This window comes from Epinephelus fuscoguttatus, linkage group LG2, assembly GCF_011397635.1.
Source record: "Epinephelus fuscoguttatus linkage group LG2, E.fuscoguttatus.final_Chr_v1".
Classification (NCBI taxonomy): domain Eukaryota; kingdom Metazoa; phylum Chordata; class Actinopteri; order Perciformes; family Serranidae; genus Epinephelus; species Epinephelus fuscoguttatus.
This window is the reverse complement of record NC_064753.1, coordinates 14,425,779-14,447,585: the sequence shown is the minus strand read 5'-3', so window position 1 is coordinate 14,447,585 and position 21,807 is coordinate 14,425,779. Positions and strand designations below refer to the sequence as shown.

At 41.4% G+C, this 21,807-nt stretch overlaps 1 protein-coding gene across 3 annotated transcripts in view; it reads left to right on the top strand.

The window, feature by feature from the left end:
* Positions 1-21,807, top strand: part of LOC125905732 (transcription initiation factor TFIID subunit 4-like) — a 97,070-nt gene that overhangs the window by 46,848 nt on the left and 28,415 nt on the right. For all 3 annotated transcript variants that reach the window (XM_049603935.1, XM_049603928.1, XM_049603920.1), the window contains 2 exons: positions 3,987-4,043; positions 20,407-20,529. In XM_049603935.1, coding sequence (XP_049459892.1) covers positions 3,987-4,043; positions 20,407-20,529 — 180 coding nt within the window. The remainder of the gene's footprint in view (positions 1-3,986; positions 4,044-20,406; positions 20,530-21,807) is intronic.

Here is a 21,807-nt window from a genome sequence, read left to right as displayed (position 1 = left end):
AAGAGTTTTTGGTTTTTTCAAGTTTTGAGTTTTATTTTGTTTCTTTTGACTTGGAATAAAGTGAATTTTAAGATAATAAAATTACTGTTTATTTAAATTGAGTCTAGTGGAAAGTGAAAACAATTTTTGGGGGTGTTTCTTGCTAAACAAAAAGGATCTTACGCTTTAACAAAAAGGTTAACCTCCGTCGACATACATTGATGGTATGCAATTGCCTTTTAACATTACATTGCACCCTGGACCATCTTAAAAAATTGTTGTTCCCATTAGTCACTAGACACAAAACAAAGATAGAGTCCAGGTTTAAAAATACAGAAGTTTCCCTTTCACTGTTCCACTAATCATTTCAAACACAGTCCCAACCAACTGCAATACTTTTCACTGAATCTTGAATAATGATAAGGGTTAATTCATGAACCTGTAATGAGTATAAACAGGAACCTAATAGCCCACCAATATTTCAACAGTTCCCAATTGCTAGCACCTACATTACTGCCAAGGCAGAGAATAATTTAAACCACCTGTAATAGAGCAAGATTCATCACCAGTATTAATCAACAAACCTCAGAAAATGTAGTGGCTTCTTTTTCTTGGCTCCATGTCACAAGCATCTTGCTGTCCATTGTTATTTATGCTCATAGCTGATTGTATTAATTTGCAGTTGAGTCCAGTAGTATTTGAGTGTGTGACATGATGTTAGCATTTTGATTAGCTGTGGTATAATGCTGCAGCCAAGCAAAAATTGTTGCTCATGAAACAGTTAAACATATGAAACAGAAATATCTGCATCAACTTTTTTATGTATTAAAAGTACTTATTTCCTAAAGGGTCCTTGCATTTTTATCAGCCCTCTATCCTCATTTCAGCCCTGTGCATGTAGAGACATTTGTTTATCAGTTAAAAAAAAGGTCTTCAAATTTGGAAAGATCACCACTGACCAAAAAAAGAGAGAATCTTTTCCAAATGAAAATGCCTCGCGGTGCAACATTAGCAGAAAGCTAGGTTAATTTAATTAATTTTGAATGGAGCAAATGTCCCACAGTAAAGATTCTCATTGCAGCACACCTCACCGTCTTAATTGCATTATTACGCTCCGGTCCTGCCATGCAGGATATTAGAAAATCCTCTAGTTGATGAAGACTGGCCACCAAACCTCATGACCTGTCTGCTTCTTTCTTTTAGGAGAAACCAGATAGCCTCGCTCCTGGTTGTGAAAAAAGACATTGCCTCAGCAGGAAAACGACACTGTGAAGTGTGTTGTTAAAAAAATGAATAGTGACACTTTTATGTCCTCTGTCAGTGCCCAGTTCTACATGGCTGAACAGTGTAATCTTTACTTTTTTTACACTGTGAAGCATTCTCTTCATTAACAGGATTAGTGAGGAACTTCTGTAAATTTAGCCAAGTTCTCATTGCAAGGGCGCACCTCGGGGCTGTGTGGATTGCACGAGCATTGTTAGCATAGTTTGACTTCACCTCCGAGCCATGTCGGTGGCTTTTTGGCCCCTGTTGCCATGGCGTTTCAGTTCAAGGAAGTGTTTTGAGAGCCTAATGATTGTGTGATATATTATACCACCACACAGCCTGGTAACATACTAGTATTGTTTCTACTCTTTGTCCATGTTTGCTTTATCATTCATGTTATTGTGTGGACACAAACATATGTATCACATCTGCTGTATCAGAATACCAGCTCTGATCCCTGCAGTCAATGTGACAGGCTGATTTAAAGGAAACAGGGAAAATCCATCCTAAAACACTTACACACTGTGAAAAGGTGAGTCTTTCTTACTCACAGTGATAACCATCAAACCATAAATGTCATGTTTTGGCATTAGTTCTTGAAAAAAGCTATAAAAAGACAAAAAAAAAAGAGGCTTTTTTTGTGTTCTCCAGTTTAGACGGTTATACAAGGATGAATCCATCACTGAATACATCATAAACCTGAAAACTTCATAATGTTATACAGCCAGAAGACATATTGCGTAAGTGGCTCGTCTCATTTTTTCTCTACATACAACACTACTAGCCTCATATTTTAAAAACAGACATAAAGTGAAGCTTGATATTGATTATTGGCTGTTTGGTGGATAATAATGTCTTTCACTGTCAGTCATCTGTAAAGCACATGAGAAAAAAAACACATAGATAAATAAATGTTTCAGAGATTACTGCGAGAGCAGTGATAGGAATAGAAGTTTCACCCACTGGACTTAATATTTGGGAGAATATATTGACAGAATATTCACTAACAAGTTAACTTTACTCTTTCCACATACAACCCACAGCTAAATAAAAACAAGTACAACCCTCTGGGGTTTTTCAGAAATCATCTGGGCAACGATAGAAAGACAACCAGCAAAGTAAAAGTAAACAAAACTTGTCGAGGTGGAAAAGAAAATTCATCACAAAATAACTCCTGGAATGTGATCAACATCACAGATTGATTATATACTGCAGGACACTGTATTGGTGTAGAGTTTTTGCTTTATTATTTAAGTACAGTACATTCCACTCAGCCAACAGAGCTTGTCAGCATCTATTCCACAGTCCTCTTCTCCCCTTCTCCCCTCCGCTCTCTCCTGTAAGTGGGAAAACCAGGGCAGCTGACAGAGGAGATGTAAAGCATGCCAGTGGCACCGCTGCCCTTTGTAAACAGTCCATCTGTACCGACCTCTCCCACTCCTCTGCCTCTCCGCCACCCACCTCCATGCCTGCCCGCCTCACTCCTGCTCGAGTGCCCGCTAATTTGACCCGCTAAAATAATCCCCCCCCACTCGCGTCTTCTCTCCTCCTTCCTTCACAACAAGCCCTGCCCTCCTCTACGCTGTCCATTTAGAATATGACTCAAGTCTTGAGGGATGCTCGGGCTGACCGCAGGCCAAACACATTAGTCTTAGTTGAGATACCGACCAGTACGTGAACCGCCTGATATATTTAAAGCCAATTAGCAGGAAGGTTATGAGGAGTAGCTCTCCAACCATAAGGTAGAGAGGATGAGGAGAGGAAGGGGAGATAGGGGTGTTGGAGGAAGGCCCAGCTCTTACTCTGATTGATTCAGTATTAGAAGGAGAAATTAAGTATAAAACCAAAATAGATATTAATGCTCTATGATCTATAGAGTGTGTCAAGGGACGTTTTACTCTTTTATCCTTGACACTTGCTGACATGATAAACCTTTTGACACTATTTGCCAAAAGACACATTGGACAATAAGAGACAGATATGTTTGCACAAAAATGTAAATGGTTTTTCTTGGTTCTGACCTAATTTTGGCAAATCCTGCAAATATAAAACCACACAGATTATATCCAGTGTAGCAGTAACAACACTCAGTTAGTGTGTAGAACCATAATCTGCCCGTATTGCCTGCAGTGGTCAGCCGTACATGTACATTTGGCTGTGTGGTGAAGGATTCCCAGGGACAAGTACATTCACCCAGATCTTGGCTGCTGATTAAAATAGAAGTGCTGTGTTGTTACGCCAGGGACACGCACACACACACACACACACACACACAGCAACGGATAGCCACACTGGCTCACAGTGACACACACACACAGCCACTGATACTCACCAACATCCTTTGCCCTGTGTATGTGTGTGTGTGTGTGTGTGTGTGTGTGTGTGTGTGTGTGTGTGTGTGTGTGTGTGTGTGTGTGTGTGTGTGTGTGTGTGTGTGTGTGTGTGTGTGTGTGTGTGTGTGTGTGCTGGCTCCTGCAGAATTTTTAATAACCTCTTTTGATTAGAATCCCCCTCCAGCGGCTTATTTAGGGCTGGATTTGGAGCGGGTTTAAAGGCCACCACCCCCCGGGGGGCGCTCCATTGCACTTCTCTGAATTCAAATACGATGTCCTTGACACCTCTGTATCCTGTTCCCATTTTGCACTATTTTTGCTGCAGCAGCAACAGATGAGTAGTGAGGGGGGGTGTGGGCTCCTTAAACCAGCTGTTAACCTGTGTTCCCCCCCCCCTTTGCTCCACAGAGTCGCTCCAGGCAAGAGGACCCAGAGCAAGCTCGACTGAAACAGAAAGCTAAGGAGGTAAGCTGCTGCGGAGATCATTACCCTTGACATTTCCCCGACTCCAGCGTATTAATTTTTCATGCCTCACTACATATGTAATGCCATTTAAAGTCGGACTTAAAAAAAGTTTGAGGAATTATTCGCGCCGATTGATGCCCATGTGTGGAAAATGATTTTCTGCGCACCAAAGACACCCTCCACTTCCTCCACCCCCCCTTCTATTTCTCTTCTTCGTCTATTTCAGCCGCTTCATCTTGCACTGCTTTGAATTTTGACTAACTGCATTTCATTGAGCTCTGCCTTTTTTGGTCAATGGGCTATCAGGGGAAGGATATACATTGGTAACTGTGGTAGCCTTTGTAGGTTTATTCTGCGTTTTCTCATCTCAGTCCTCTTATTATTTAATTTATTAATTCCAGTTTGTTGTGCTGTTTGCTTCTCAACCTGCTTTTGACATTATGAGTTAAAAGTGAGCAAAGAAACCTTTTTTTTCCATGTCCATTCCATGTCAAATTGCATCAGTTGTTCGGTAAGAGCATAAAAAGAAAAGCAAGTGAATGGTGGATGAGGTTTTATACCAATTCATGCTCTACATTAACTTTAACTACTACAAAGGAATAAAGAGTTATTTCCTTCTTCAAGTAATATGCCACAGCACAACACGTAGGGTTGCAAATCGAGAATGTTTTACTGATGTAGTGCACTTTTGTTGGCAGTACGCTGTTATATCCTCTTTATTTTAAGTGCAGGTTTTGTATATCGTAAAATTCCCAGTGGACCCCAGAAAGTAGACCACTCTTCTTTCAGTGGTTGGTTAATGTTGTTTACGCAAACGCAATAGTTCTGTCGCAGCGGAAGTTTGCATTTGTTTTTGACTTTGTTTACTCCAGAATAACTTCACTGGGTGCTTTCAGTCCTTGGTGTGCTAACAAGGATCAAGAGGGTTGTCTTGAGCTTCCATAGAGTAGTCTGAGCATGCAGGCAAGAGGATAAAACAAGCAGCAGTCACCTGTTGTTGTTGTTGTTGTTGATGTAGAACCTAAGCAGCAGACGTGGTTTCTTCTAAGTTGCTCTTTTCAAAAAGCCTTTTATTCATCCGAGTAAAGTTTACTGAGCACGTATGCACTTTTCTCACTAACACCCAAATTTGTACTTGCACAATTTTCCACCTGACATCTCAGTGCAGTCGCTGTCTTTTAATGTTGGCCACTCAGCCATTTACATTTAGGGGTAGCTATAAATGCCCTGCTCAAGGGCAACTCAGTATTGTTTTTTGAAGTATTTAATTTTTAGGATTTTCTTAGCCAGTGTGTTGTGTTGAACTTGTGACCTTGAAGTGACAAGTGGACTTCTCTTACCTCTGGCTACTGGCAGCGCTCTGTCTTTTCTCTTCATCTCTCCCGGACATTTCTTTCTAGCAACAGAGAGCCCTGCTGCAGTTTAGAACATTCACACTACATCTCAGCCTACCCATAAGCCCCACATATGCAAATGAAGCAGCGTAATAGGCAGCGCGATAGGTTTGCCCCAGGGGCCATGTGATCAAAGTGGATCTCCTCCCTGTTAAGTGGCAGTCCGCTCGTCATCTGGATACGGCCAGATTAGCGCCTCGTGAGGAGACGCCGTGTGCACGTATGCACATTTTCATTTTCATGTGGAATTTTAAGAAGGTGGTTTGGAAATTGTTACTTTATGTAATGCTTTCTCTCGCAAGATAGAGACGAGAAGGATTCCGGATGCCCCCCCAACTGAACCCCCCCAACAGGCACACACAACACCACCCCTCTCCCAGCCTCCCTCACCTCTTTCTTTTTTGCTTAATGGTCCTCGTTTCTCAGCCCCCGTGCCTCTCCGGTTTTCATCACCTGAGCTGGCTGTTTGTGTCACTGCAGAGTCTGTCGGCAGCTCACACATCTGTGCAAATTTCATCAGGATAATGAGCCCGTGCTACTCTTCCAGGCGACAACGGGCAGAGGAGCCATCCTCTCTTAAAGCCCCTCTCCCTGATCACGCATACACACACACACACACCCAAACCAACCACCACCACCAAACTGTCATCATTTTGGAGAGATGGAGTTGCAGCGTGTTATATACTTGAACCAAGTGTTGGCAGGTAAACTGAACTGGCACATGATTTGTTATTAAAAAAGCAGGTGTAGTGTGTTGTGAAACTACTGTTGCAGGCCTGAATGTAGTCCAACCACCAGATTTTAATCCATGACCAACAAACGAGTGGTCTGAAAGGTCACTCTCAGTTTTAACGTCCAGTCAAGTCAAGTCAATTTCATTTACATATCCCAAAATCACAGAATTGCCTCAAAGGGCTTTGCAGTCTGGGCAACTTGCAAAATCTCCATCTGTGGACCTTCGATTTAAAGGAAGGAAAAACTCCACATTAAAGGGAGAAACCTCAAGAAGAGCAACAGTGGGGATCTCTTGTCAAATGGGTGTCCATGCTCCGTTGTCGTACTCAGGTTTTAACAGGTGAAATAATAAATTTGTCTGATGAAGTGATATCACCTATACCCTGTAGATGCACACGGGCCACATAATAAGTGCTTAAATGTTTTCAGTTAACTCACTAGCAATGTTCTTAGTCTCTCTTTTAGCCAGACAGCATAACAGAATTATTAGTTGTTACCCTTTCACAGTCCATAAATGTTAATATGTTGACAATAAGGAAGGGCTGGATATCATTTGAAAATAATGATACCAGTACCAATACCAGTACCCTTACAGTGAGGCCGATAACAGTAGAGTACTTCATTAGTTAGCTTTTTTTTGAATTCTTCATTCAATACCCATCATGTGAATGGAAGCTTTCAGCTGTGTATAATAACACTAGACACCATAGGCGTGTAGTATAGCCTAATTTTTTAACGTTTTGGTGACATCTCAACATGCTAAAGTTCCAACTCTCAAATATGTGGCGCTTGACTTCACCACACCGCAGATTGCTTGTGCTGTAGCTGCTACAGTAGTGGGCCACATTAGCTGTGAACAGGATCAAATGCAAATACCATTTGACTGGCGAAGTTTCGGTTGTACTTGCCACTAGCTTATTTTGGTCGATACCATAATGGGATCAAGTACTGATACCCAGCCCTACAGTAAGGACGGGTTAATTTAAGAAAAAAAAAAACAAAAAACACACACACAAAAATAAAGTTTAGACTAGATCACTTGTTACCTCACAATCTAAAATTTGTTGTTTGGTGGAACTCTGATTCAATATACCCATGGGATCCACCGCCTTTTCTGACCACTACTGGCCAGATTGCCATGAATTCGGTGTTCACATTCCCGAGAAGATGGTAAATGGACTCGTACTTGTATAGCGCCTCTCTATACTTCTGACCAATAAAAGTGCTTTTACTCTACGGAGTCACATTCACCCATACACACACAGAAACACACACTGGTGGCTGAGGCTACTATATAGGGTGCTCCCTGCCAATCAGTGTTAAACATTCATATGCACTCAGACACCCATGCAGACTGGAGGAGCCAGGGATTGAACCACTGATCTTCTGATAAGTGGACGACCTGCTCTACCTCCTTTTTTGTCATCCCTTGTTCTTTCTTTTAGTGCAGCTATCAGGCCAAAATATTTACTTGTAAAAAAGAGCTATCAGAATCAAAGAGGTAGATTTGCAGTGACATTAATGGGGCACATTCATGCTCCCCAGCAGATGAAACCTTTATATTGTGGAAAATCCATTAGCTTTCTGCTTACGCCACCCTCATGCAAAGTCTTTAGACACAGCAAAACTCATAATACTACAGGCAAATGAATTTGCCATGAAGTTTACAGAGTAGATTTATGATCCCAAGAGGATAAAACCTTTGATTTCCATAGTCTGTCTTTTAGACCTGGTCTGAGAAACTTGATGATGATTTTAGACCCCAAAACACCACAGAGTTTTATGTCCAGTAGCTTTGTATTGAGGGGTAATGAACATTTTAGGCTCTAGGTGTCACTAGCAGGGCTTTAGGATTTTAGTCTTGTGTATTTATGTATGTTTCTATGGCTCTATTTGTGTTTCTGTGTTTGCAACAGCAACTTAACCCTAAACCTCATCGCCAGCAGACCAAGCTGTTCAGAGAGACGCTGGCAGAGGTTTTTTGCGTGAGAGAGAGGCAGAGCGGTCTAGCGCCCCTGTTTCCTCCATTCACTACCATTTGGCCGAAAGGTCAGATGGGCTATTTCAAAAATGCCCCCAGTGAAAATCAATGGGCAAATCGTGGAGCTCAGTTCCTGTTTGTTGTTGTTGTTGGTGGTGGTGGTGGTGGTGGTGGTATTGGTGGGTCTGTGTGTTCTGTCTGTTCCATCACTGAAGCGGGAGGCCAGGCAATGCCTAATCACTGAGAGTGAGAGAATGAGAGAGGGAGAGAGGGAAGGAGACAGAGAGACAGAGACAAAGGGATGGAGAGAAAAGGAGACTTGGTGGGGGGGTGGGAGGGGGTGGGGGGCAGAGAGAGATAGAGAGGGAGTTAAGGCCAGTAGAGATACATCACGATGTCAGACACACAGACACACTGCAGCCACAGATTCATCATCGCAACCGCGTCTGCAGGCACAACTGGACACAGGAAACGAGTGAACTGGAGAAGAGGAGTGGAGCAAGGACAGGCGAAGAGAGACGAGAGAAGAGGTGGAAGACAAATTGGCTACTACAGCTGGCCAAAATCTGTCCGAAAGCTGCTGTTAGGGCTCTTTCAGAACACTAATATTTCCATTGTATAGCATAGTTAATAAGAGTTGGTTAAGAACTCAACCGTCATTACTTATCGGTGTTTTTCCAGTCTTCTGTATTACCATGCCCTTGAAGCAAGACACTTCTAGAGTGATTCTAGGGGAAACCGAGAGCTGTCCAATAGGAATCTAAAAGGTTTTTGTTAGAATTATTTTCCTTAACTATTTTTCTTCTTCAGGCATTCAGAGATTTATTTTGCCCATTTTGACGTACCAGCATTGCTTGAAATGTCTTGAACTCTCTACCGAATTAATTCCGCCCTAGCTCAACTTTGAACCTTGCATGACTCCAATTAAAAGCCCACAGTTATGCATCCTTATTTGCTGTACGAACATGTATGTTAGAATCTGTGAATCAGATTAGACTTATGTGACATATGCACAACCGTGGTCAAACTGACCATTTTTAGCCTCACAGCTCACATAATAGAGAACTGTTTTTGTCGTGCATCGTATTTAAATCATAACCCTTTGCTCAGCTGGTATGCACCGGGCCTTAATGCGCACATACATGTTTTTTGATTGACCTGGCATCCTCCACAAGTGACCAGGTCACGGAGAGACTGGAATCCACCCACACTGAAAGCCCCGTTAGCCAAAGCCTCACACTTCTCCAGAGAGGAGAGGCTCTTGTGTATCAGAGGACAATATAGCAGCCCCTTAGTTTTTATTGGGCCAGTTATATCTGTGAGTTCATAGGCTCTCATCCTCTGGCCCTCCACAAACTGCTCTGCTCAAAGAGGCGCTCTCCCCCACTGGGCAGGCCCCAGGGCAAAAGCCTGCTTACCCTCCTCCATGTTCTCTCCCTGTCTGTGCTGACTTTCAAAGAGAATTCCTGCTGTTTTGTGTGTCCCAATTCATAGTTGTTATATTCTTGTCTTCCAGCCTCACAGATATACAATACCTTAATAGGAACAGAGCAGCAGCATTCATGGTCAGCTTGTGGAATTGTTAAGTAGAAGAACATTATGCACATGTTCTGCTCAAGCGGAAAGATCATGTGTTTTTAAACCTGTTTCATTTTCACAAACCAGGTTATGCATTTGTTTCGCAGGTGTCCTTTTATGTGACATAATTTCAACTACATTTCTGTGTTTTTTTTGTAAAGATCATACAAGGTTGATGTGGATAATTAAATTATCACATAAGAAAGGTCTGTTTTGCAGGTCCTAAAGATGTGCGGGCTACTAAATAGTACACTGTAACCCTATTTTTATTTGTTGCTTTGTTGCCGGTAGTCTCAACTTCAGTTTTCTTTTTCACCTCAAGACATGTTACAAGAAAAAAATAGAAGCAGGCTTTAAAAGTACCTTTGGTGTTCCTGTGTGTTTTCGAATATTACAAAGTGCTGTAATGAGAAGGAAAACAACAAAAAAAAGGAGATTTTTTTTTTTTTTTTTGCCTCAGAGGGAGATAGCGACTCGTCTCTTCGCTGTACAAGCCTGTAGGTTCACTTTTCTCTTTGTGCGCCAGAGCACTCCTTGGGACTCAAGCGACAGGGGAATTGGGCATGCTGAGCTACGCTGGTGGCGAGGTGCCAGCCTCCTGTGCCTGGGATATAAGTGAGAGGGAGGCAGGAGGCAGGACACGTTTCAATTAGGCAACAAACACCGCACACAGAGGATGGGAGTGAAGGAAAAAAACACCTCACCCTCACTAGCTAACTTCTCCCTTCTGACCTCTCCTAAAAACACACTTCCCTGAACCGCTCTGCTCCACCTTTTCTCTTCTTTTCCATTTAAAATCTGAGGTGTCATTTTTGTGGAACTCACATGGGAAGGACAGTAGCGGGGGTCTTTGTGAGGTGATGCTAAGTGTGCCAGCTCGGCCTGCATGTTTCCATTAGATTGTCATGTTGGCTAATTAGAGAGCGGCAGCATGATTCACCTTGTTAATTAGGAGGACTTGCACACCATGTGCCTGGGGGCGGTGTGGGGAAGAGGAGCCCAGCCTCAGAGCCTGCTAGTCGCCTGCTGCCTATGAAGATTCCCCTTCTCATCTACCTTTCACTCCTTTTTTTTTTGATTTGGAAATGAATAAATCATTGAGATCGTCCTCTCTCGGAGTGTGAATATCTGAGTTCTCATCTTTTCCTGGATGCAAATTAGGCGTGATCAATAGAAGGTGACGAGCGGCGAATCTAAATGTTAAAAAAAAAGAGAGAGACAGGAAAAGAGAAGACTGCTAGACGAAGCACGCCAGCATAGAATGAGACAAAGCGAGAGAACATTTAAAGTCGGAAATTTTCCCTTAGATAAGCAGTATTTTTAATGATCACCACTCTCCCCCCGACACTCTGGTGTAAGGCCGTCAGAATCTGCTTAACACTGATTTCTGGCTTCTTCATTAAATACTGTTCCTTGGCAAAATGTGTAGCACAAATGCTATTATTTATAAAAATAATATTTACTCCAACGGAAAAGCATGGAGTGGTTTAGACACTTTCAATTTATCCATGTATTTCACACAGTCTCCCTCTTCATGGTTTAATTCCTGCAAATAAGTTGCAGATGAAGAGGACCCGTAGGGTCATGATAGTGACACTCACATAATGACCTTAGCTCCAGGGATGACTGAGGGCTCTGAATAATTGGTCCTTGGCCCTGGAAACACTTCTGACATACTCAGCTTCAGAGGAAATGGAACACTCTGAGCCAAGACTATTAGCTCATGCATGTATTTTGAATTAATCTACATAGGTAAAATAATAAAATCACAAACAGATTTACCAGAATATTTAAGGAGATTTATGTATGTTTAAAAAGACAGATTTCTTTTAAGTCTCAGCTGATTTATTATCTGTTATTCAAGGTGATTCATGACACCATAATAATGCAAACACAGATTGTTTGAAGTGCTGTGTCTGATAAATATAGTGATCATTACGATAATTGTCAATACTGGTGCATGTGGCATGAAAACAACATACTGCACTAAATGTATGCATATGACTCTAATGTATATATTGCATACCTACAAAGGCAACTAGACATTACAGCTCACGGCACAGCACTTAACATCACACACACATTACACATACTGTATATTTTCATATTTTAATACAGTATTCTATATTTTTTATTGAGGAACACTGCTACGTGTAATTATTGAGTTCTGCTGAAGATGTCATACAAGCCTCTATTCAGTTATAACACAAAGACTTGCCTACATTAGCAGGTCAGGACTGAACTCCACGCTTTGTAGTGCAGATGGAGTAGTGAAACCTGATTGGCTCCTGCAAATGGCCTTTCTCCCTGCAGCAAACTAACTGCCAGGCACTTCACATGAAGAAAGGCCTCAAGATGCAACTCCCAGATGTTCACGTAATGTCGGCCATGTGGATGTCAGGTGAATGAGATCCATGGATTACAGACATGCATAAAACACATACGTGAAACGTCCACACAACCTTATGTGATGTAGAGGGAAGCTCACGCAAGAAAAGGTGTTTTTCAGATATGGGCATTTGAAATTAGTATTGCAGTTGAGAAAAGAAATATCTTTGCTTTCACCCAACAAAGTCCACTGGGCCTCATTCATGAAAAAAATGTACACACAGATCTGAACTCGTGCTAAAACACAAACTAACAACTTTTTTTTAGATGAACCAGTGTTTTTTGTGCCGTTACAACCAGTAATAACCAATGTGCAAACATTTTTTTAGTTTTTGTGTTTTGTGTCAAGGCCTATGTCGGTAAACAGTGAATGAATAGCAATTAATATGAAAATAAGTATAGTTGATGTCAAGCAAGTAAAATGTTTAACATGTTCACCATCTTAGTTTAGGATGTTAGCATGCTGACATTTGATAATTAGCACTAAACATAAAATACAGCTGAGGGTGACTGGTGTAGGACAAACTGAAATTTTGACCTGGTGATGGTTGATGGTGCTGCCTGAAAAGTCTGTTGTCATCAAAGTTATTAAATACAGTGCATCCTGAGGGGAACATGACTGTCTGTGTACCAAATTTCATGACAATCCTATCTTATCTTATCTTATCTTATCTTATCTTATCTTAATAGTTTTCAAGAGAAGTTTGATTGACCGGACTTGAGACATTTCACTCAAAATCCTAAATGTGAACCTTACTGTGGCATTAAAGGAAAATCAGGACATCACCAGGGTATGTGAGGTTCATCCTCTGGGTACCATGAATAACAGTGCAAAATTCATGGCAAACTATTGAACAGTTGTTGAGATATTTTAGTCTGGACCAAAGTCTGAACAGACCAACATTGCCATTATGAGTACCATGCCTCTATCTTGGCTAAAACTAATAAGATATTAATCATTCCCAAAGAGTTACTACTTCAGGTTTTGGTTTTATTCATACATACATTTAATTTAATGGTTTAAATCATAAAAATATTTCTGTGTCCATTTGCATAGCTCAAGGTCCTGCATGACGTACATTTTTTCATCTGCTCATGTCCTAGCAACCAATCTGCATACTGCCAAAATGTATGTTTTAGATACAAGAAGGTGCACGGTTTGAAAATGGGCAGAATTTTGTCTTTATTTGCTCAAGAGGTGATAGCAAATAAGAGAAGACAACATGCCATAAAGTAGCGGGTTGGACTCACACCATTGTTGCTGTGATCACACGAGTCTTACACCGTTAAGCCACCAGGACCAACCAAGATGAACATACTTTACAGTAGGTAACAGAAACAGTTTTGACTGTCCCTTGACATTGATGCTGACTTATGGGGAGCTGTTGGGATGCCAATGTCCAGTGGCACTAAAACTGTCTGTCCTGCTCAAATGATTCTTATATACCTGATAGCAGACAAACCTTTCAAGGTTTCTGGTTGTTCGTCAAGCCTCTGATTTTTATCTTTCACATTTGAGGTTTTGAATAGAGTGACTGTTACTGACACTGAATATCATTATTATTGGTGTTATTTTAACACTGTGCTAGTGTGTACATAAACCATACCAGCAGAGTTTATTTGAATAGTTTGCTGCGTATCAAACTAAAATCTCAATACAGCTATTATTTAATGAGACTGTTTTGTTTGCAGATGCAAAGTTTTTGGTCTCAGCATTTTCATACAGTACATTTGCAGTATACATTTACAGTACATTGCATTATGTCATTGTATTTAATTAATAGCTATCTCCTCACCATTATACAAATATATACTCGGTTGGTTAAAATGCAGGAAGTGCAAGTTTTACTTATCCAGTAACCATCTTTAGTGCATTCACTGCACCTTCTAGTACTTTGTATACAAGGAGGCTTCTTGAGGAGCCTTCCCATATCATTGATCATATCCAGGTTTTCTACCACATGCTAAAATCATATTTAATGTATAACTTATTGATGTAGATGCAGCTTCATTTTTGTCAACAAACTCCAATAAACACTTTCACTTTTATGTTGTAGATGGACCGATAACAGTGCAATGGTTAGGGCCATGATATGAGATTTGATTGAAGCTGAAGCCTTGTTTTAAATGTATGCACTCTACCAAATCTCTTTGGGGGGGAAAAAAAACATTCACATAAAAGTGGCATATGTTATGTCTATATACTGAGAGGCTCCCTGCTGTGTGCTGTTGGACCAGAGCTTTCTAGGGGGAGAGGGGGGAAGAGACAGACCAACTCAAAACCCATGGTCTGGCTTTTATGCTGTGGTCTTTGCAGGGCAGAGAGCCCCGTAGCTTCCTTCACAGCCCCATAGCTGCTTGTGACGTCAAGCAGAGCGTGTTCTGCTCTACCAAGGACATCTGTCTGTAAGCGTCTGGGGGGCCGCGAGCAGCCCCTCAGGCCAGGAGGCGGGAGGAAAGAAGGGAGGGAGGGAGGATGGAGTGAAAAGCCTTTGTTAAAAACAGCAGAGATGGAGAACGGCAGGTTGGCCATCATGGCTCCTGCAGCTCATCTTCCCTTTTACTCCAGGCGTATCAGACCACTCTAAGGTTTTTGACATCTTTTGGACATTTTTGCATCATAAGTGAACATACTTTTCATTCTTTTGTGTACAGATGGACATTTTCACCAATTGATTTAGGGTGCAGAGCTCAAAGTTATACTCGTAAAAATTCAAGATGTGAGAGACAGATAACTAAAAGAGCAGTAGAAAGATAGCCAAATGGATGCGATCATTTTCAGTTGCTCACTTGTGGTCCAATTCATGCATGTTTTTTTCAGTTTAAAGTATCTGTTATAATGTGAATGGCAATAAAACCAAAAAATACAGTCTGATGTGTCATAGGCTACTATACAATCAAATCACGATTTCATCCAAACTATCAGTTATTATTATTAGGAGTAGAACAATCCCTCCGGGATTTCACAGGCTTTTTTTGGGGGGGTGGGTGATTGCTGCAGCCTAAAATGCCTGATTTCACAGTAGCTTTTCTAAAAATGACCACTAACCGTTCATATTTAACTCACCTTGATTCTTCTTGCACATACAATAGATCTAGGTACAACAGCCTTTGTCTTGGTGATATGTCTTGTCTGTTGTCCAGGCATTTCAGCCATTCTCTGGGTGGTGTCACCCAATGTCATTCTGTGTTCCACGGCAACATTGCACATAATGCAAACGAGTTTACCCACGCTTTTGTGCAGAGCATCAAGGAACTGCCTTGCACAGTCTTAAGCAGTCATTTTTGCTGGTGAATGTAAAACATTCATGTCGCACGTGTGCGTCTTCACATAAGAAAGTGAGCCTGGTGACGTTATTCAGAGGACTGCTATGATTGTTGGAACGCAAAATTGCAAGGTCACACAGACTTCAAGGGGTTTGGTTGAATTTGTGTTACATGTTGTGATTGCAACAATGCAACATCATGGACAAGCTGGTTGGAGTAGTAGTAGCAGTAATGAAAACATCACTAATGTTGTAAAACGTAATTCAACGTTTAGTTTACTTAGCCCAAGCCCAACCTTTTAGTTTGTTATAACCAGCTGTGCTGATTCAGCAACTGCGTATTAAACTTGCAAACCATCCATCTTCACTGATTAATATTAACATCCACTGCCCTCAAACTAGAGGTCTTAGTCTTATTTAGATATGATTTTGGAAGAGTCTTTCAGGACTTAACTCCATGGCACAATTAATCTGATGAATACATGTGCTTTGATCTGGATTTTTCAAACATATCAAGCACATTTAATTCAGATTCATACTTTAAAAAAAGATATTTTGATAGTGCTTTGTGGGTCTTTTTATTTTCATTTTTATTTTTTTACTGGCATTAAACATTGGGTGATGTCATTCATCCTCAAAGGAGAGCGTCTACTTCTTGCAGAGTGTGTGTTAATCAAACAGTGTATTTTTAGCTGTAATCAAATTTTCAGCACAGATTAGGAGTGACTCTGAGAGCCTTGATGAAAACAGACCCTGATCTGATTAATATCAAATTCTGAGCTTCAGTGTTTGCACTTACATATTGCACCATCATAGTGTTAACTGATACGTACTTAGCAGGGCACCCAAAATCTGTAAAGGAACTGTGTGCAACTGTGACAAGTGTTTCCCCAGAATTGTACCTATTTCCAGTTTCCCCGCACTGAGCACAACTTCATCATCTGACATTTTTGCATCAGGATTGAAACATCTTTCTAACAAAACTGCAGATTGATTCTGTTGTGCATCTTGACAATGTTCTACATCTTGCGACCTTTTCTAATAATTTGACTTTACAAGTTCTAGTTCCCTGCTTTAAAAGGGCACACAAGCAGACTGGAAGCACTGGTATTTAAGTGACTCTGGAACAGCAGATATTAATGCTGTACCATTGATCGGACCTGGCAAATGTATGCACCCTGCCAGTTGGTTATTCTTCCAGTCTGGGATAAATCTCTGTGGTGACCTTTGCAGTTTTTGGCACTGATTGTAACTGTGTTTTAACATTGCCAGCATGGTCATCTAGAAGGTAGAGAGAGGTTCTTGTACTTGTATATCACAGTTTTGATTTTCTTATCAAAACTCTGAAATCATATACAAGGAGGACCTATTATTTTTAATTTTCAGGTCTATACTTGTATTTAAGATTTCTACTAGAACATATTTATGTACTTTTATAGTCAAAAAACACTTTATTTTCCTCATACTATTTGTGCTAGAACACCTGTATTCACCCGCTATCTGAAATGCTCCGTTAACCACCTGTATCTTTAAGCCTCCTCCCGAAAAAGCACAGTCTGCTGTGATTGGTCAGCGTTTCTAGGTCTTTTGCATCTAGACATCTCTGCCCCATCATTTGGGCAAAATTAACAACATCGGCAAAACAAGATTACATGTTTCCCTGACGTTAGCATGTAGCTACATGTAGCAATGTACTTGTAACCAATAACGACTCGGTATAGCAGCAGTTCCTCCTGTTGACAATCACCAATAAAAGCTTCTAAAGTCAACCGGACATGTTCCATCAGGAATCTGATCCGGAATCGAGGAGGAGAAATTAACAACATCATTAACCAAAATTACACGTTTCCCTGATGTTAACATGTAGCCTCATGTAGTAGTGAAGGCTACGTATCGAAAACACTTGCAGTAGTGTGGAGCAGATGACCATATAAAGAAATTCATCACAATCTCATGTAAATTGGAGCTAAAGTGGGAAAAAAAAAATTCAGAGCAGTCTGAAGCCTGAGGTTGTTGCTCACAGGGATTACCTCTACATTTACCCCAGTATTTGAAACTTTGGGCCACGTTTAATGTGAATATCCAACATTGTAATTCTATATGCTGTATGAAAGAAAATAAGAAAAAGTAAAATAGGTCCCCCGTAATGGCATTAGTAAAGAAGCAGAGTGGTGTCACATACACTGCAATCATACAAAGGGTAGTTTCAGACCTAGAGTTTGCTTACTTTGGTCGGAATCAGGGACTAATTTTGTTACAAAGTTGCATAATTTCCTAGAGTTGGTTCATAATGTCACGGCAGCATTTACAAGCAGACCAGATAAAATGTCTCTTCTTTGAATTTTCCATGCGGGAAAAATCCAGGAAGTAATCAAAACATTGAAAAAGAGTACACTTGCAGGATATATACGACACTGTCTAATGTCACAATGTAGGGACAACTACACAGGTTGATTTTAGCGCTGGTCATCGTGTACTATATTGCTTGCATTGTTCATGTTAGGCAAACCATACAGTTTGAAAATGAGGCACGGCTCCAACTAGAAAACAATGTTTTGATGCATTGGATGTGCCGATTTCACATATTAAGTATTTTAAGTACAGGAGGAGGCGCACATTAACAATCCTCCGGGGAACAATGCGTAATGAGACTGCAGTTGGTTCGGATTGAGATCGGAACATGTTCTTACCACAAACGAGCCGCACCAGAGTTGGTTTATAACCAGATCGAGAGCAAATCTTCAAGAAGGTCTCGGTCTGGTTGTTTTGGTGCACACCCGAGTGTGATTGCTGTGTTCACACCTGCTCAAATGAACTGCACCTCGGGGGGCAAACTGTTTCAGTTCGACTGAACCGAACCAAACAGGACAAGTGCGAAAGAACCTCAACAAAGATTGATGGCATTCTTAACAGAAGAGTTTCTTAACACCAAAAAAACCCTAAAATTTACAGATTTAATAGTGCCTGTAGAAAGGTACAACACAGTTCCGGACAGTTGATGACAGCAGTCTAAGGACTGAAACTTGTATTGGAGGAAACATGTATCCACATTCCTTTATAGCCACAGCTACTACCTCATAGCATGTGTCCACCTGTGTATGTCTAAATGACCATACTTTTATGAAAATGTTTGAATTAAATGGTAATCGAAACAGCTCCTAAAGCAAAACAAATATATCAAAGCCTGGCCCAAATCTGGCTTGTATCAGTTGGCAGTCATTATAGGAAGGTAGACTCGGCATAGTGGCACCAGATTGAAATCAGAAATCAGTCTCCTAGTGTCATGGCGGCCGTTTTACTGACGGGAAACGCAGACTGGAGGGTTGCAGATGGTAAAATGAAGTCTTCATTTATCATACAGTCATAAATCTGAAAATGCAGGCAGTTGCTGTGGGCGCTGGGAGCCCATGCCTGGTGCCAACTGCCAGGCAGAGATGCCGGCATCCTGGTGCCATCAGTGAGATAGCGGACCTCTCTCTTTCTCTCCCTCTCACTCTCCCTCTTCCTCTCTCTTTCTCTCTCTCTCTCTCTCTCTCTCTCTCTCTCGCTATCTCTCTATCTCTATCTCTCTATCGCTCTCTCCCCGCTCACTTTGCAGCGGGATTCTTTAAGGTCAGGCCTAGAGAGATTTGTGTGTTGTTTGTGGCACAGCCTAATAGGGTTAGCATTGATAACATTAATGCTACATTTGCCATGTGGACAGGGGCAATAATCATCTCCACCCACATCCAGCCACGATACGCAGTTTCTGGCTCTGTTATACCCTCTGCCTTCATTTACATAGTGTTGAGAGCCTGATTCCCGACTCAACACTGCCTCATATCACTTCATGGACTCGTCCGTTCTATTGCCACTAATTAGTATTTGTTTTAACTACAACGTATACATTTAAAATTCGACAAATAAATGTGGTTTAGATATTCAGCTGGTTGCTACTACTGCTATTATTTCCCCTACTTTGTGTTGTCAGCGTGTTTGAATCTTTGAACAGTTCCGCCGTGCTAAATGTGAAGTGGCAACACCCTAAAGGGCATGCCTTGCCAGGGGGGTTTTAGGAAAAAATCAGAGGCAACTGCATGCACATTTTAGATCAGACTTTATACACCAAAGCAACCTTTTACAGAGCGCCATCTGAAAGTAACATGAAATTTTCCCCCGATCAGACAACATACGTGCCTCACACAAACACCAGTGCCCAGCGCACACATGCTGAGAGATAACATAAAAGAACATGAAAGACATGAAAGAGCACATTGATTGTCCCTGTTCGCTTCAACCCAGGCCTCTCTCCCCCCAGCGGGCAGGCACGCAGGCAAGCTGGTGGGTAGGCATTCCCTGTGCTGTGGCCAAGATTGATAGGCACGTGTGTGTGTGTGTGTGTGTGTATATAATGTGTTTGCATGTTGGAGTGCTGACACCCTCTGTGCCATGGCCCCAGGCCCTCACACATCCACCCAATAGAAAGGGCAGCTCCCAGCGATGCTGGGTTCCCCCCTCAGCCCTGTGGCTAGACATGACATTACCTTGGGCAGTGCCTCCCAACAACCTCCCCCGTATATATCACAAACTGCAAAAATCACAATGGGACCATGTGACTGCACACACACACACACACACACACACACACACACACACACACACACACACACACTCTCGATCTTTGACAGGAGCTCTGTTAATGGCTGACAACAAGCTTCCATTTTGTTTGGCTCAGGAAAGCTTACACAATACACCGAGTAATAGAAAGTAATAGAGGAATATCTTTGTCCTTTCCTGTATTTGAACTATTGCATTTAATCCTTCTCATGTCTCACATGATCAGATTGATCAAAGGTTGTAAATATTTAAATTCACTTATTTAGAGACTGAAGTTGTCAGGTTGGCACTTGGATCAGTGGTGTGTATTGACACTACGTGCATGACGTACTTTCTACCTCAAGCAAATGCATGTGATACTGGGGCAACACTACACCACATATAATGTAGAGGTTATGTTCTAATATTTGTGTTGTCTTCACCAGATGCAACAACAGGAACTGGCACAGATGAGGCAGCGAGATGCCAACCTTACAGCACTAGCCGCCATCGGACCCCGCAAAAAACGTAAAGTGGACTCACCAGGGGCCACCCCATCAGGGACCGAGGTAAGAACGAGACCTGCTTAATGGCGATATTGTCAAATTTTTGTCCTTATCCAGTTGCTAGTGTTGACTTGATAACTACCTTCAACAGCACCATTTTCATCAGTAAGGTAACGTTTGTGGTAATCTTTCAGAAAGTTTTTCTGAAGTGCATTTATGATGATGACATATTGGCTTTATCTTCACTTTATCTGACTTTGACTCAGCTGCCTTTCCACCCTACTGCTTCCAACTGGGCTTTCTAAAAAGGATACTGTAACCTGAGATAATGTATTTTCCAAGGTTTTTTTTTTCTTACAGTGTATTTTTTGTGTAGACAGCTTTCAATGGTAATTTTCATGGCCCTGTCATCCCTGACTGCAGTTAGTTCAAACATAGAGGGTTGCTAGATATGCAAAAAATGAGTCATTGAATATCTATCTCTAAGACAGTGAATAAGAAATAGAAATCCATCACTGCAGGTAAAGCAGTGGTTTCCATTTCCAGCTGCTGGAATGTTGAAGGTTGTAAATTTGTTAGAGGCTTTTGTTTTAATGCAGGATATTTTCCTGGATCTAATTACTGTGCTTTTGTCAGGAGATTTAAGCTGTACATTAGTCCCTTTATACAGGTGCTCTAAACATGTCACACGTCTGTAGGTTACGGGTTGGATTAGTCAGAAAAGTTTCTGAAATTATTAACATAAGTGCAGTCACCATCATTTCTCATAGGACGTTACTGAATAATCTACAACAGGCTGCGGTATTGTAGTCAGAGGTGAGGTAAAACCACAGTTAGATTTGGCGGCAGGCCATTGTACAGACCATCTCCTTTTTGTTTAGCTATTCCCAAGTGGCAACCTCCAGGGCTTAAAAATAAAGATAATGTGGAATGGCCAAAAACTGCAGTTCCTCTAATGGCCACTTGAGGCTGGCTCCAGACATGAATCCATCCTTATAGACCCCCCATTTCAAAATGTCCAGCTTTACATCAGAAATAAACATGTTTACGACCTGTTACAAAGCTTGGTTTTGGTCTCTGTAGCTTATTTTCCCAACTGTACAGGAGGTGAATTTTTATATAACTCACCTGTATATTTTATTAAGGCTTGAAGTTATGAGTGACAGCTTGGGTGCCAATCATTGACAAGTCACTACCATGGTGACCATGTTGGTTAGTTAACGGAACCATGGTGTAACCCCAGATTCACAGAGTATAGGCATAGCCATAGGTGTTACTATTTCAGTGTGTTGTCAGGCCATACAAGTGAATTGTATTGTTTTGGTCACCTAAAAAAAGTCT